The sequence below is a fragment of the Semicossyphus pulcher genome, unplaced genomic scaffold (genome assembly GCF_022749685.1).
Source record: "Semicossyphus pulcher isolate SPU_LCO1_2020_fin unplaced genomic scaffold, fSemPul1.0.p SCAF_3, whole genome shotgun sequence".
NCBI lineage: Eukaryota > Metazoa > Chordata > Actinopteri > Labriformes > Labridae > Semicossyphus > Semicossyphus pulcher.
The window spans coordinates 15,006,955-15,024,039 of NW_027211704.1; the positions used below are offsets into that span (position 1 = coordinate 15,006,955).

Consider the following 17,085-nt stretch of genomic DNA (forward strand, 5'->3'; position numbering starts at 1 on the left):
AGCCTTTGCATTGGCTGTATATAGTATGATTACAGACTGGGTGTCTGTGGCGCCCAGTTAGTGACGCGTTTTCCATCACCCAGCAGTGGTTGGTTTGCCAGAGAGGGTAGGCGGAGCTAAGCGTCTGCTTTTCCGGTCTCTGCAAGTGTTGTGAGTAAACAGTAATCTACTATGGCTGAACAAACAAAGAAAAGATCGATGACTACAGATACAACTTCAAAAATAAGTGACAATTTAAAGAAAAATAAACAAATTTGCCGCTCAGATGAAGGCAAACAGTCTGAAAAGGAAAGCGACCGTCAGCGAGGAAAATCAAGAGTTACAACCCTGACAAAGGGAGCCAACCATAGACATCTGGTTAAACTGGAAAGTGTATTACTGCAATTATCATTACCATATTGCCATGAAGTGGCGCCCACTGAAATCATTGAGATTGTCAGTTTAAGTCAGTAAAAAGATAAATAACATTATAATAAAGAATATAGGCTAAGCACCACTAAAGCAAGTTTTAAAATTGTACACTTAGGCTACATCTAAGTGTGAACGTCCTTGTTGTATTGACATTTAAGAGTCTATAATGGTTGGAAGTTGTTTGTTCCAAAGATATTGTCACGTCACCACTCAAATGTACCAGCTACTTCACTACTCTCTTCCCTCCAGTTGAACATTCAGTATTCTACACTGCTGAAAACTACTACCTCCTGCAGTTACAGAGGTGACTCAGTGTGGTGAGTACAGTCTGAAGACGTGCTGTGAAAGGTTTGTTCGTACATGTTCTGCACATCTCAGCGAGTGAGAGTCACAGGAAGTTGGACGTTGGACTACTTCTGCTGTTGGAGGTGTTAAAGTTTGTCACGTCATGGTTTTAAACATACAGTATATTGGTATAACTCAAATGACAGTATAGCATTTAATTATAGTAATACATTTCACAGACTCTGCTGATGTGGCATAAAACAAATGTACACATTTTATTATCACTTAAACTATAATTAATTCATTGAAGAAGCTATTTGTATTTCTGACTTTCAGGTGTGTGTGTGTGTGTGTCTGCCTGGGCTTGTGTGTATGAGGGAAACTGAACACGACAGAGTGAGAGAGGAATTTAATATGCGAGGAAAGATAACTGAGGATGACACCGAATCAAACTGTGAGGAGTTGTAAACTGAACAATAAAGACAGGTCACAAACACAGGCGGAGCGCCGGGGACACCTGAGCGTTAAAGCTTCGCTGGTGTTAAAGAAACTTCATATCAGCACGTTTACTCTGTTTAAAGGTCCTGTGCTGTTTTTGTGAAAGTATTTAACCCTTTATCACTTCCTGTTTGAGCCAAAAGCTTTTAAAAGAAAAATGTAATAGGTTGACTTGCATCATAGAGTTTAATGTAAGGAAGCCATATGTCATATGTGCTTCCTTGTGTGGGCACACATCTGCGAATAGTTCAATGAAGCGCTTACATTCAAGATAGGGATGCACGATATTGGATTTTTGCCGATATGCCGATATTTTACAACTCATTTAGCCGATTACCGATACCGATATTTTTTTCCCGCACACCTAATTGCAGAGATCATCAACTCTCTTCTGTATCGGAATTAGCGTACAGTATAATGGTGATACTCTTATCACATTTGTTACAACGGTCGGGGTGACGGGTCTTGAGATGGTTAATCAAGTTTGTAGTGTTGAAAGACTTTGCCTTGGCTCCTCCTCGCATCACCGAAGCTGAGCAGTCATTGCAAATAACAGTTTTGCTATCTATTTCGGACACTTTGAAAAACTTCCACACCACGGACATTTTGGCTTCTAACTCTCTCATGCTGCAGGTAGACACACGTGACATCATCACGCTGCGCCGCGCAGGTCTTCTTCGCGCCGGGGACATTGCGCTGAGGTCGGGCATTTAATCAAGTATGCAGCAGCCCATTATTTTATCGGTTAATTATATCGGCAGATATCGGCGTGTTGGCCGATATCCGATAGTTCATTTTTAAGCCAATATCGGCCGATACCGATAACGTGCCGATAATATTGTGCATCCCTAATTCAGGAGATCCCTTTGTAAATGAGAATCACACTTGTAAATGTAAACGATGAAGGGTAAGGCAGATTCACTTGTGTCATTTGCACCGTTTTTTTAATTTTTTGTGAGAGCGATAGGAGTGCGTCGGCTTTGAAATAGTATGAGAATACTTGTACAATTATACAGCATCAAGAACAGCTCAAGAGATACATACATTATACATGAAAGCCCCTGCTTAACAATGCTATAATACTACACTGAGATACTACTGTGTGAAACCAGAGCCCTGGTCGTCGACAGCCACTGCATTTTAAAACTATGACAACCACTACATGGCTGTTCGACCCTGTGTCGATTGTAAAACTTTAAGGCAAATCTAAGTACTACACCAGCGAGCTTACGCAACACACACTCAGTGTCGTGTTTCCTGTCTTTGTGAAGACATTCACTCGGCAGTGTGGGTATACCTGAGATGACCTGCACTTCAAGTGTTTTCCTTGGCAGAGTGACATCTTCATCCTCACACAACTCCCCGGCCACCCCCGCAGTGTACTTCTCGTACACACACACATAAACTCGCGTGTACACATTCTGTACACACAAAGACATATTTCAATGCTTTATATACAAAAGCACGGGCCCAGCTGCATGGAGCGATAAAGAACAGATGTGTATAGTACAGCGTTTTTCCCATAATATAGAAGACATTTTACGCATTCAAGTAGAAACATTTCTCATAGCTTTAACTGTTCTATTGTTGGATTTAATCTGTAGGTGAATATTTGAACAATGACGTGGGAGAGTTTCCTGATTAAATTATAAATAAACTGTGATAAAATGTGTAATCACTGTACGTTATTAAAAGATTTACACATGATAAACACAAACACACACTTTAACAGGCATCCCGATATATAGGCTGCACACCAATGCACACGTATTTACTGTGCAAACCTGCAGGAGTAGGCGGAGAAGAAGCACTAAATGCTGGCTGCCCTCACCCCCTGGCTCGGCTGGATGGAGCTGACTGATGTGTACAGACAGGGGCAGGAGAGGGAGGTAGCGAGGGAGGGAGGGGGGCGGCAGTGAGGGAGGTAGATGTAGCAGGAAGTCCTACAGAATATATGTCAGTTAATTATTTTCCATAATTCAAAATGACACTGTAACTTTTCTGTGAAACTTTCCCATGGCTGATCGCTGCACAGTTGTGACTGATTGACAGTCATGTGTCGGCTCCGACTGTGTGTGCTCTATACTCCTCCTCACAGTATATGGTTAGCACTGACATTGGTATTTTAGTGTGTTGTGTTCGCTCTGTTTGTTAGCGCTGCGGTCGAACACATACATCAAACATGCATGATGTCACTCTGACTCATGTGGCTGTGGGCTCGACGCCACACACTCAAATGTGACTTTTCATACATCAACATGTAGTGACACTCAGGTGGTCATGAAATCAGAAATGCCTGCACAATATATACATCAGAAAATTCACCTTTGTATGTTAGACATGAAAAGATGAGTTGATTCATTGATAAGACTTTATTTTTCTAACAAAAATGGTGACATAACCTTGATGCAGCTTCTCCGACATGATTATTTTCTGGTTCTCTGTGCATGTTAATTGAATATTTTAGGTTTTAGACAGCTGGAGTGCACCAATCAAGATTTCTAAAGATGGAAGTTTGTACTCTGGGAAACTTTTCACAATTCTATTTTGACATTTTATAGACTAAATAAGTGTAATATTTGTACTCTATATTTCAAGGTCTCTAGCAGATCTTTTCCATCTCCAACAGTTTTGTTCCTCAAAAGCAGAACAATTCTATAACAGGCATTATTACGTTACGTGAGATTGACTCGATATCATAGTTGCGACGAGCAGATTTGAACTTCATTATAATCTCTAGAGATAATTAAAAACCTTCTGTGGTTATTTATTTGCATTTGTTTTAAGTAATTCTCCCCTTTCCATTTCCAGTAATGAAAAATGGAGATACTTTATGGCCTCCTCCGAATGTCGTCATGCCTTCATTACTCAACATAAAGCATTAAGATTGATCTCACTCGTCAGGCAGGTTGACTTCCACATTTAATTTATTGTTATTTATGAGACCTTCATTACAACTGAGGCTAACATATCCCCTAAATGTTATTTACTGCGCAGTATTTCACAGTTTAACGGCTCAGTGTGTCACGGTGAGTTTGAAATGATGAAGATTCACGTCGACAGAAGATAGATACCACCCTCATGCCAACTCTTTTCTTGCACAACAACTAGAAACAGGAAATAGCTAGCCAAAAAAAAGGTTGCCAGTGCTGCTAATGGTAACTATTTAACCTGTTAAATCTTATTTCATTTATACAAAAATGTAAATATACACATACAATTCGACAAAAAGAACATCTTTGTAATGTTGTTTTTGCTTTTTAGTTTTTGTAGAGATAAAACAAAGCTAGCTAGCTGTTTCCAGTCTTATTGTTTAGCCTAGCTAACTGCCTGTAAACGCTAGCTCAATTTTTAGCATGAGCTACAGACACAGGAGGGTGTTTTTATGTAGTAACTCAGCAAAAAAGTGAGCAGGGGTGTTTCCCAAAAGTAAGTGTCAAATATTCTGTAGAATTGTGTATTCTGTTGCAGATGTGTTGTCCTGCTGGTTGTCCTAACCTGTTTTACTAGGTAATGTATTCTGTTCAGAGGACGCATGGTGCATGCCTCTTTGTCCCAGACAAGGACCCCTCTTCCTGAGGTTTCTTCCGTTTATTTCTATCAATATATTACATATTTTTCTACCATTTTTTTTTATTTCCGGGTGTCTTTCCGTCTCCATATTGAGAGTGTGTATGTATAGAGGTTGTCGTAAACTGTACAGGTTGTGAAGCCCCTTGAAGCAAATCTGACATTGGGCCTTATAAATCAAATTAACTTGACTTAACGTGATTAGGGGACAGGATATGGCTTGTTTTATGAGTAATAATGTAAATATAGTTATTTGTTATACTTTTAATTTTGAATTTTTCTTGAACATTTAGGAGCTGTGAATACTTTTTTATCTCTGCTCTCGCTTCGGGAGGCTGCAGGTTAAAACCAGCTTTATTCAGATAATAAATGAAGATACAAGAACAATGGTGCTGTAATTGCATCACAGGCTGTTTTATTGTATTGACTCCTTTTCCACATTTTATTACTATGCACAAAATTTAATTGGGGGATTTTGTGTGTGTAGTCTGAAAGGAAGACTCACAGATCCTCTCTGTGCACATCTGAATTGCTAACAGTGTTTATATTAGAGCTGTCCACACGGCTCAGTCATACAGAGAGAGTACATGTAGGAGAATGCACCATTCAGCGGGTTAGCATCCTTTGTCATATGGCGATCTGTGTGTGTGTGGAGGAGCTGAGTCCAGCCTGTAGACATGAACACTCGCCCTGTGGCAGAGGAGGGTCTGTACGGCTGTGCAGGAGCATGTATGATGCCGTGTCGTTTCCTGCTCTGCATGAGTTAATTAGGAGTGGTTAGCGTGCGTTTTAGGACATAAACATGTGTGCGTCTGTGTATGCGTGAGTGCAGGATATACCATGTTGTGAAGTGCAGAAAGTGAACATATTGGCTGCTCATAATATGCACATACTGTATGAGCGATGGAAACATACTACAGTGAGTTTCTTTACAGCACAAATAAACTACGATGAGTCAGAGATATATTTATGGTCATCCCCAAAGGCCTCTCTCTCTCTCTCCTCGCTCTCTCACTCTCTCTCCCTTCCTGCTCACAGTTTAACATGCTCATGATTGAATAAATTGCTGCTTAATTGAGAGGGAATGGTTTTCATTTGCCATTACATTCAACGTGCTTTTGTGAACCAGGAAGTGACAATTTGCATAAATTTAGTTTGCCATGGAGAGCTAAAGCTGTTCTGACAAAGCATTACATGGTAGCTTCAGTATCCTCACAATTATAACTCAATTACTGCTGTAGACCACAAAGAGGGACACATTATATCACATGTCTATATTCTAAATTCACATTAAAGACATGATTGTTGCTAACCAGCTAACTGAAGCCTAACTTACTCCAACAGATTAGAGCATTATTTTCTCTTGGCCTGTAAAAGCCTCTAAAACTGTTTACCGTCGCCTTTCTTCCACCCGATGAATCCCTCTGTTCTCTCTGCTCCCTGTGGCCCGAGCTTCGCTCTGTCATAGAGGGAGCAGCCGTGAGCTTAACTCAACCTTTTACTTCACTAACAAAGAGTCCCATGTCTCTTATTGTGGGCTAAGTGCTTCACACAATCTGCAGTAAACTGCTGGGAAAACGAGCCCTGCAGCCCACAGTGCTGCTGTATTTATGGTGTCCGCAGAGAACACACAGCAGCAGATTAAGGAGTCCTTCAGGCAGTTGGAGGTTGTTGTGTATATAATGATATATTTTGTATGATGTGGCTTTAAGGATTTATCTTTATTGTGTTTTTTAAGAACCCAAAGGACGTCCCGTGGGAAAGTTAAATAAGTCTTTTATAGACGGACAGAAATCCTAAAACAGCAGCCTGTGTAGAGTTTACATTGTCCTTCCTCGTGCGTCTCCAGGGACGTCCCAGGACTGTACTAAACAGCTGAGTCACCCTGTGGTGACTTCATGTCACCTCCAGGGCCTCATGCTCTTACATCCACGCAGCATCCAGCTGTGTGCGTCTGTTGTCCACCGTGCTCCTGATCGACCTCGACCTGATATCCCTGCGTCCTGCCTGTCTTTGAAAGAAGGGCACAATCCTGCGTTACATCACCGGTTCTAATCTCTACATACTCTCTGAAAACATATTAGTCAAAGTGTGTCCGTCCATATTTTAACCTCTCTCATGCCTCAGTGAGCGAGGGGTCTGACTGGTCGTTCAGCCGATGATAAGCTAAGAAACCTTTAACCTAAATATCACATGATCTGCCACTGTGTTCTTTGTGATGTGTTCAGGGGCACGACGTTCAGTCTTTTACAGTTTTTCGCACAAAAATCTCAAAGCCAAACAGCCTCTGGTCTTTTTCAGTCTTCAGTCAAGTTTCTCAAACTGTCCTTGTTTTCACGGTTGTGTGAATATGTGCCGAGACATGTTTCGGAAAGGAAATCAGATCAGAATGAGGTCATGACGAGGTGAGATTTTGCAGCTCTGGTTAAACGTGTTCATTAATTTAGAAGGAGAGGAGTGCTTCTGCTTTTTGAATAGATTGGACTTTCAAATATAAAGGAAAAGAAAAGATTGTAGTCTTTCACCTTTTTAAGGTAAAAAAAAAAACACGACTAGCTCATTAAAAAATGATGTTTTCCTCACTGCCGCCCTCTCTGTGACCGGCATAATTGGACAACATTTTGTTTGGATTTTGGTTTGGTTAATTGAGAACATTGTCAGCTATTAATAAAAATAAAACTTAATTGTCATAGATGGCAGAATAAAGTGACGGACAGATTACGGCCTACTGCATACTATGGACAGGCATTTCCAGTAATCTAATTGCCTTATGAACGAGCAATTTTTTTACATTTAAAAAGATATATGTCAGACACAGATCTCAGTGTTGCGGTTGTCCGCTGTGATGGGGGCTTGTACTCCGGCTCAACAAACGCCATCAGCTCACGGAAGCCTTCTCCTTCCACAACACTTAATGGGAGCATATCTCCAGTCACCATGTTCGTTATTAGCAGGCTAATCTTCTCCGCTCTGGCGTGTGCTAACAGGGCTAGCAAATGAGTGACGCGAGACTGCCTGTTGTCTGTCTTCGCTGGCTTCTCCTTGTGTTTTCAGCGCATGTGAAGTATTTCTATGACATACAAGTTTAACACCACATATCCTTCACAGCACGTTATCGTCTTTTTTGTCAAAGTACTTCCGGACGTCACTTTTCCTGGTCACGGCTGACATGGTGCATGTAAGCTAACTGAGTTAAAACTACTTTAGCCGAAAACAACGCATGCGCAGGTGCACGAGTAGTGTGACGTTACTCGATTAACGACATCAACAACGAGTACTCGACTACTTGTCCCCATCCCTACTACATACAGCATAATTCTAATATTAATTTATGTACAGATGCATTCATGTGGGTAAAAGGGAAGAAGATGTAAGGTGAGGGAATGGAGTTGTGGTAAAATCAGATTTGTATAATTTATAATGTCACCATATTCTAAACTGTACGGTAGCTGTTCATATATTAAGGGTTGAGATCAAAGTGTTACAGAGAAGTTACTGTGAGTATTTGTAACTGTAATGGATCACAATAAATGACATTTTGTATTGGAAAGAATTAAACTGTCCATAGGCAGTTATCTAAAACATGACCCTCCTCTTCGTCAATCATAGTTCAACAGAGCTGGATTAGATATTTACATCACATTCATTCTGAATGTTTCTCTGGGTGTGTTCGCATTGTTCACCCAACACACTGTGATAATGTCATGCTAATGCGTGACGCCTGATAATCCATCGTATCTCTTCTTCTCTTTCCCCCATGTGTCTGCAGGAAACAGTTGAGTATGCCTTCCTCATCATTTTCACAATCGAGACCTTTCTGAAGATCATCGCGTACGGTTTGGTGATGCACCAGAACGCGTATGTGCGGAACGGTTGGAACATGCTGGATTTCGTCATTGTCGTCATAGGGTAAGTGCTCAGGATCGCCTATTACAATGTATATATTTGTGTATATATATATATGTGTGTGATTAAGACTATAACCAGCTGCTGTGGGCCTCGTGCCAAACAGCTCATTCTTCTCTTGCAGACCGCGTCATGAGGTTTTGTTATGGTAGTCTGCGTATAGGATTTGCACTTTGACGTCAGTTTGACACTTGCAGTTTACAGTGCTTCTCAGAGAGGCAGTCAGTGTTAGCGTTAAAGTTGCTTAAGCCTCTGCTCCGAGCGTCCATGTGCTAATAGAGACCCTCATACACCCACAGTATATGACCCAGAAAAGACAGAGAGAATAAATCAGAGCTTTACCACCGCTGGAGTGAGTCACCATCTCTCCATACTTCATCTCTTCTCCAACACTCCCTCCCATATTTTTCTTCCTCTCCTCTCGCTGACTGTCTTTCGCTCACTCTCTCCCATCCCGCTCCGCTTTGTCTCTGCAGCTTTCTCCTCTTTTTCTTCCCCCTTCCATTTTGATTTCTCAAACACTTCCTGCTTTACCTCCCCACCTCACTCTGCCCTCATTCCCGTCTCATGCACACTCTTCTCCTGTTATCTTCATCCTCATCGCAGCTTCGTCCTTCCTCCCTCTCCTCCATCTTCCTCTCCTCACATACACACAGTCCAGTGGGTAGCTGGGTCACATTTGTCTGCATGCTGCATGCAGGATTGTTCCGCCATGCAGTGAAATGCAAAGACGGCTGCTCCTGCTGTGAGGAGTGACTGTTGCTGCCCAAACGGCTGCATGTATTCATGTCAGAGGTCAAGGTTCAGTCCACTCCACAACAGGCTACTGTTGTCTGTCTTATTGTAGATTTTAACAGGTCTTGTTAGCTGCTAGAGTTTCACCTGCGCTTTATGGATGATTTGAATGCATTTTTTTTACTCTATATAAAGAGAAGGGAACTATCCAGGCCTATAAGAGACAATTTTATTGTACAACTTTATTTTCTTTCATGTGATTAAAAAATGTGGGGAGATTTTTTTCTTTAAAGAAGATAATTGTATTAAAAAGAAATTTAAAAAGCTTTGGAACATATGAAGTAGCTGCAAGGTCATCCTGCTGCTTTGTATTAGCAGTTTGACCTATAAAGAACATTTAGTGAATTTCCGACAAAAACATAATTTTAAACTTTGAGGGTAAAATATTTCTTTTACCTAAAACATCACTCTACTGTGTTAAGAACTCTCAAACTACTACTAAATTATTATAATTGATTAACTCATTAAATCTTCACTCATAAATGTTTTTCATTAACAGTGCAGTAAATGGCTACGAGTAATGTAAACGGAGTGCCTAGAATCCAGACTAAAACTGTACAACCCGGAAATGGTGTGTGCCAAAAAATAATTCAGATTTATAAAACCATGCACGCGCACACCTGCATGCAATGTTCCCTTTATAAATCATAATCCACCTGGAAATGTGCGCATGTGAATGGGAATGCACACCCATAGGCTTGTCTATATATATATATATATATATATACATATATATATATATATATATGGGTGTGGCTCCTAGTTTTCAAAGAAATATCACCTGAAAATCACTGCATCGAAACTTTTTGTGGCATTGAGCAAGTGTATGGGCTTTTCTTCTTTTTCTTGCTGCCGTTTTTTGCTTGCCCTGCACTTGCGTGATGTGCATATAACAACCCCTCTACAGAGACCAAAACACAGCCTTAAAAATAGTGAAAAGTCGACTTTTATATTCACCAGGTAGCAAGAGACATGACCCTACATGCATGCTAATGTTCCCTTGTTCCTGCTGGATATGTAAAAGTTTGTGCTTACAGGTTCAAAACCATAAATCAGGAGTGTTAATATAACTTCTTTGAAATATATGTTACACCGTTCTATATAATTTTGAGTATGTGTATTGTGTGAAAATTAATTAGCAGACAGTTGCTTGAGTTGCGAGAGTTTCAAGAGACTTCTTTTACCCTATGAACTAATTCTCATGCAGCACAGACACATTTAAACCAATAGATGCCTTACAAAGTTGTAGTTAGTAAATGGGGTCAAAGAAAAACAACTCGCAGATTCCTCTTTGACGTCATCGAGCTCGACTGGTAGAGAAATGACGCATCACTTTTGTGAAAGTTGTCCTCCTCGGATATGTTCAGTAAAACGTGTCGATACGTGAAGGATGGCTGTCTTTTGAACATGGCTGGATGAGTAATAAACTCCAGTGGCAGGCGGTCAGTCTTACAGCTGTGACTCACTATAACATAAGTCTGAGCAGACTGTGCTTATAGGGCCTGTCGGCAGCTTCATTCACTGCTTTAGTCCACAGCTCTGATGTGTTTGTGGAGAGGATTTCTGCTCCTGGCAAGGTGAAGAACATCTAACTGACTGTGATAAAGTGTCCTCTATCCTCGTGGTGAGAGAGTCGGTCACTGATGATTTCACTTTTTATAGCGAGTTATAGCATCCTAAATTTAATGCCGAGGCATCGTGGCATTTGCCACAGCACCCAGGACACGCCCTCTGATGAAAACTCAGATTTTTCTCCAAACCTTAAATCATACATTTTGATGTCAACTCCTGTCGCCAATAGGTGGTGCTATGACTGTCACTGAATATTACTATATGAATGTGTTCAGGCTGCGACTCTTATCATATGTGTGAAATATGAAAAAGAATGAATATTGTATAAGCGAGTTGCAACGATTTTCTGTTTTGGCAAAATGCCAAAAACACGTCAAACTTTGACCTTCAACCATGGCCACGCCCCTTGACAAAAACCCAAGCTTTGAATAACTTTTAATCGTCAAAGTCTTATCAATACACTGACTGAATTTGAAGATGATTGAGTAAAGTCTCTAGGAGGATTCAAAGAATGGAACCTGTGAATATGGCAAAATAGGCCAAAAATTGAGACAAAAAACAAAATGTCTGACTTCCTATTGGGTTTAGGGTATGTCCATAATAGACTTTTTTGTAGGTCCTGACATGATAGATATGTGCACCAAATTTAATACATGTAGGTGAAACCTGCTGGAGGGGCTTCATTTTGTCCACTTTGAGGGAGCGCTATGGAGCCATTTTGCCACGCCCATTCATAAACGTTGTTGCTCGGGCCCTCATTATTCAGAATTTGTATCAACTATTGTTGCTTGTTCAGTATCGATGGTATGACTTCTGTAAATTGCCGTTTTTTCTGACTGACAGATCATCAGTTTAGTTTTCCTGTCTCTGTTTTCTCACAGACTCTTCAGTGTTGTCTTGGAGCTTTTGACCAAAGATGAGAAGCCAGAAACCGACGGAGAAAGTAGCCATCCGTCGATGCACGGCCACGGAGGTAAACCAGGTGGATTCGATGTTAAAGCCCTTCGAGCCTTCCGTGTGCTGCGACCCCTGCGGCTGGTCTCAGGAGTACCCAGTGAGTAGTGACAACTGCTGAGCTCCTCACATCAGCATACAGTCAGCCCATGTTAACACAAAACATACGATTTACCTCATACTTTCTCTATATATCGTATAATGGTCTTAGCTGTATTAGTTCTACTAAAATGTAGGTTAAATTGCTACACGTGATGAGATCAGATTGTCTCTCAGGTCCCTGAGGACTGTTTTTCAAAAACATCTGCCAACATCAGCACCCTGGAGACATGAGTCTCTGGGTTTAATGAAAACAAACACAAACTCAGAGTAAACACGCTTGACACATTAATGCACTATATCTGGTTCTAGAAGTCTTTAAATAAATACTGAAACTCGTCTTTTTCCTGTTTGTTGAGAAATCCAGTACAGGATTATCTTACCACACTGCAAACACTGTATGTTAAAATCTATTAACATTTTACTTTTTTTATTTACATCATCTGCCTGTCATATTGTGAATCGCCATGCTTATACTTTTAACAGTTTGTAAAATGAATAGGCTTTTATCACTAGCAAGAGATTAAGACATCATTACATCATCAGGGTTAATCAGCAGACCATCTGATTAAGACCAATGTTTATGCAGGGAGATATAGAGAGGGAGAAATAGAGACTTGTAGCTGCTAAAGTATACGTTTCTTTTTCTTTTGCTCAGGTTTACAGGTGGTGTTGAACTCCATCATTAAAGCCATGGTCCCTCTTCTCCACATCGCCCTCCTGGTCTTGTTTGTCATCATCATTTATGCCATTATCGGCCTGGAGCTTTTCATCGGCAAAATGCACGCCACCTGCTATCTTCCTGGCTCAGGTAAGCACGAGCCCTTGTTTGTCTGTTTTACATCAAATTAACTCAACTTTTGGACCATATGTCAATTATTGTTCATTATGGATATTTCATTTTCAATAAATATCAAAATACATTTCTAAGGATGCACGATATTATCGGCCCGTTATTGATATCTGCATATTATGGGTTTGAAAATGACATATCGGCAAAACAACCCTTTAATTCTGCCTAAATACTCGATGATTGCCTAAGAAAGCTTGACCTTATGCTACGACATTAACTCGGCGCTAGCCAACAGTTAGCTCACATTCTCTCAGTTTAGGGGACTTAATAACATCAAACACGCTGAAAATACACCTGCTCACACAGTGCAACATAAACATCAGTGCAAAGCTAACTTACATATTCATGGACGCACACACGATAAAAAGAGTCCGTCAGCGATCACTGATGTCTCCGTAGTAGGTGCAGTAAACAAGTCCGGGCATGTCTCCCTCACTGCCATGTTTCAGGGGGATGCAGCATTCAGGTGCGCTCAGCAACGTGAGTGATCAGACACGTGACCTTTTGTACAACGCCTCTTCCGTCAAGCATGAAGAAGGGTGTAAGATGTCTGCGGTATGGCAGTTTTTGGCCACTACAATAAGAGTAGGCATGACATTAATTCCACCACAAGGGAGACTTGATGCTCTCTGCAATTACGTGGAAAAAAACATGTGCCTAACATATCGTTATAGAAATCGGCAATCGGCAAAAAGGGTTGGAAAATATTGGATATTGGCATAAAATCTGATATGGTGCATCTGAAGTTCTGAGGTAAAAAAAAAAAAAAGATCCCAAACCCTGTGTGTCAGGATGTGAACCTGTAGTCCTGGGAGATTTGGACATGAATCACAACAACCCAGCAAGTTGTTTCAGAGCTCTGCTGTACTGTGCTTAGCTTGAACTCCAAAAAATGGCATCAATACCAATGAAAGAAAACTCACCATAAGCAGGGTCCCCAGCCGACAGACAAAGAAGCCAGGTAGATCAAACAAGGGCTTTATATACTTCCTGGTCAAACCACATTTCTACCAGCAAGGTCAAAGTTCAACATGCTATTGAATATATTAGTAATATTTTAAACATCAATCTCTCTATTTAAGTATGAAAATTTACAATTACTCTACAACATTGTCTGCAAGCTGGCGTTAGTTTTAATGCAGCTGGTTTGAAACAAAACCCAAAAATAGAAACCATTGCATCCTCCCCCATCCCAAATTTCCACTTGGTACAGTCCAAACTACGAACACCTTGTGGATCAAGAGGCATTCAGTGAGCATGTTCATGAGTGCACCATGCTCAACCAGGAAGTGAAACTCGGAGAGAAGAATGATTAGAAATCAAAGCAAGTAAGCAAACAAGAAAGCAAATACTTGAATGAACTTATAAATGAAACACTTATTTTAATCAACTTTAAATCATAAAATCACAATGAGATATTCAACTTAATAATTAATGAAGGAGTTTTTTAGGTGACTGGTGAGGGAGAGAGTGATACTTATTTTGCAATAAAAGGCCATTTTTATTCACTAATTTTGCCGTCTTGCTTAACAAGTTTAGTGATTCCTCTTACATTAAAGAGTGAAAAATAAAAATGGGACAAAGTGAAGAAATTAGTTTGTAGGTCTGAAATAACAACACATTGTTAACATTGGCTAGATCTCCCCCTGTTTGAAATCATCCACTTACCACATTCTGATGTTTGTCCCCTCTCTCTCTCTGTAGAAGGGTTAGCAGAGGAGGAACCAGCTCCATGTGCGATCTCAGGGCACGGGCGCCAATGCCCCATCAACGGCAGCGAGTGCAGGGAAGGCTGGCAAGGTCCCAACGGTGGCATCACCAACTTTGACAACTTCCTGTTTGCCATGCTGACGGTGTTTCAGTGCATCACCATGGAGGGCTGGACGGACGTGCTGTACTGGGTGAGACTGTCGCTCTGCCCTCCCACTGCAATTTCCTGTGACTGTCACTCGCCGTCAGCTGCAGCGTCTGCTCGGATCAGATGATTCTGATGATGAAGCTGCTGATTATTTCTTATGGCGGCTCTTTTCTCTCTGATCTGACTGATTTACTAAATAATTGGATGCACAAAAAACATACTGATAACAATACGAAGCTGTCCTGGAACTTTTAAGTTTTCCTACAAGATCTTTATTCTTGTCTAACTTTTGTTCTGCTCCTCTTTTCTGACAGTTTCTACCTCTAACAAGCTTTTCCCCTCTTTCTTCTTCTCCTCTCCCTCCCGTCCTTCCTCTGTGGTGACGCTTGTTCCTCCAGATGAACGACGCTATGGGCTTTGAGCTTCCATGGGTGTACTTTGTCAGTCTTGTGATCTTCGGCTCCTTTTTCGTGCTTAACCTGGTTTTGGGTGTGTTGAGCGGGTAAGCACCTTCCTCTCTTTGCTGACAGAGAGCCCCTGAGGTTCTCTGTTCTTCTGTGTTTCTGTCTGTTAACCGGCTCCTATTGGCTCCTGTAGGTGAACGACGCCATCGGATGGGAAACACCTTGGATTTATTTCGTTAGCCTGATCATACTGGGCTCCTTTTTCGTGTTAAACCTCGTGTTAGGTGTGCTAAGTGGGTAAGAGGTTGTGCAGTGGATTTGGTCTGCAGTGGGCACAGCGTGTTTGCAGTGTTTCTCACTTTCTGCTAGCCTGAATATGAGTTTATTCAGTTTATCCATTCGCTGCAGATGTTTGGGGATTTAAGCTGCTTAAATGTACAGAACAACCTACACAAAAATATAGCAATGTTAAACCCTGTTGAGCTACTTTGCGTTAAGGCCTCAAGATAAATGCGCACTCCCTCTCGGACGTTCTTCATTGACCTCTGTCGGCGTCAAACTATCACGTCCTTTCCACGGCAACTGCAAAGTGAGCGTTTCCTCCCCCACCCCACCCCCTCCTCAACCCACCCAACCTCCTGAGAGAGAAATTAATCTTATTCCTCGCCCTTCACTCCCTCTGCGCTCCTAAGCTCTCTCAAACCCCCAGTTTGCTTTCCCGGCTCGATGCAGTGGGGGCGGGGTGTTACAGTAGAATTAACTCTGGATGGTTGACCAGCCAGACGAGCCTGATTTGTTTTTTTTAAAAAGCAGACAAGGTTAATAAATTCATCAGATTTAGATATTACACATAGTTAATTATCAGTGTTAACTGTCTAGATGCTTATTTAGCCTTTTCACCACAAGCTATCTTTGTTTTTGTGTCACTTCTACTCGTAAATCCGACTTTTTCATCACCGGGTAAATCCATACTTCCCCAGTAATTACCGTATCACTGCATATATTTACATCCTGTCTTCTGAATCCTTACATACTGTAGGATCCACAGTCATTTTTACTGAATCGACAAATGTAGCTTCTGTGCAAATGTAGCGTCTCTCTTGGAACCATCTGTCTACCTAAGTAGCCTTTCCTGTATGATAAAGATGCTGAAAGATAAGCTACTGTACTGACGGCCTCTAAATATAGAGCTGTTGTCTTTCAAAGGTGTACATCTCCCTCCAGTGGCAAAGGTTCACTAAAACACAGCAGGCATTGAAAGGGTGTGATTAAGACGTACAGGAGAATATACAGCAGATTCATATGCAGGGTATCTTCAGTCATTGCAGCAAACATGTCCTACTTTAAGGTGTTTTAAGAAAAGAGAGAAAGCTTTTCATTTTGTGTGAGAAATATTTTTGCTGTGATTTAAGGTTCCTGTAAACGTGTGTGTGTGTGTGTGTGTGTGTGTGTGTGTGTTTTTGGTAATTCATGCACTCCTGTGTGTCTGCGCCTCTTTGCGTGTTTTGTCCACCCGTCTGTTGTGCAAACCCAGAGAGTTCTCCAAGGAGAGAGAGAAGGCCAAAGCCCGTGGAGACTTCCAGAAGCTGCGGGAGAAGCAGCAGCTGGAGGAGGATCTGAAGGGTTACTTGGACTGGATCACTCAGGCCGAGGACATCGACCCCGACAACGAGGACGAGGCCGACGAGGAGAGCAAACGCAACCGTAAGCGCCGCCTCCCCGCTCCCTCCGCCGCGCTGAGTATCGCTGCGCTTCCATCACAAGCCACATTTAAATACTGCAAAGTGATAAAATCTGCTTCTGCTACATGAAGGAAAATATCCAGCAGTGTGTGTTATTGTTGGCTGGAGAGGGTTGTGATTTCTGCAGCTATAATTAGG

General features: G+C 41.4%; 1 protein-coding gene across 1 annotated transcript in view; it reads left to right on the plus strand.

Annotated features, from left to right (window-relative positions):
- The window catches only part of cacna1da (calcium channel, voltage-dependent, L type, alpha 1D subunit, a), a 65,145-nt gene that overhangs the window by 12,651 nt on the left and 35,409 nt on the right, over positions 1 to 17,085 (plus strand). The window contains 6 exon segments of the mRNA XM_069677727.1: positions 8,534 to 8,673; positions 11,919 to 12,091; positions 12,749 to 12,901; positions 14,648 to 14,844; positions 15,200 to 15,303; positions 16,740 to 16,909. Of these exon segments, the coding sequence (XP_069533828.1) occupies positions 8,534 to 8,673; positions 11,919 to 12,091; positions 12,749 to 12,901; positions 14,648 to 14,844; positions 15,200 to 15,303; positions 16,740 to 16,909 (937 nt within the window).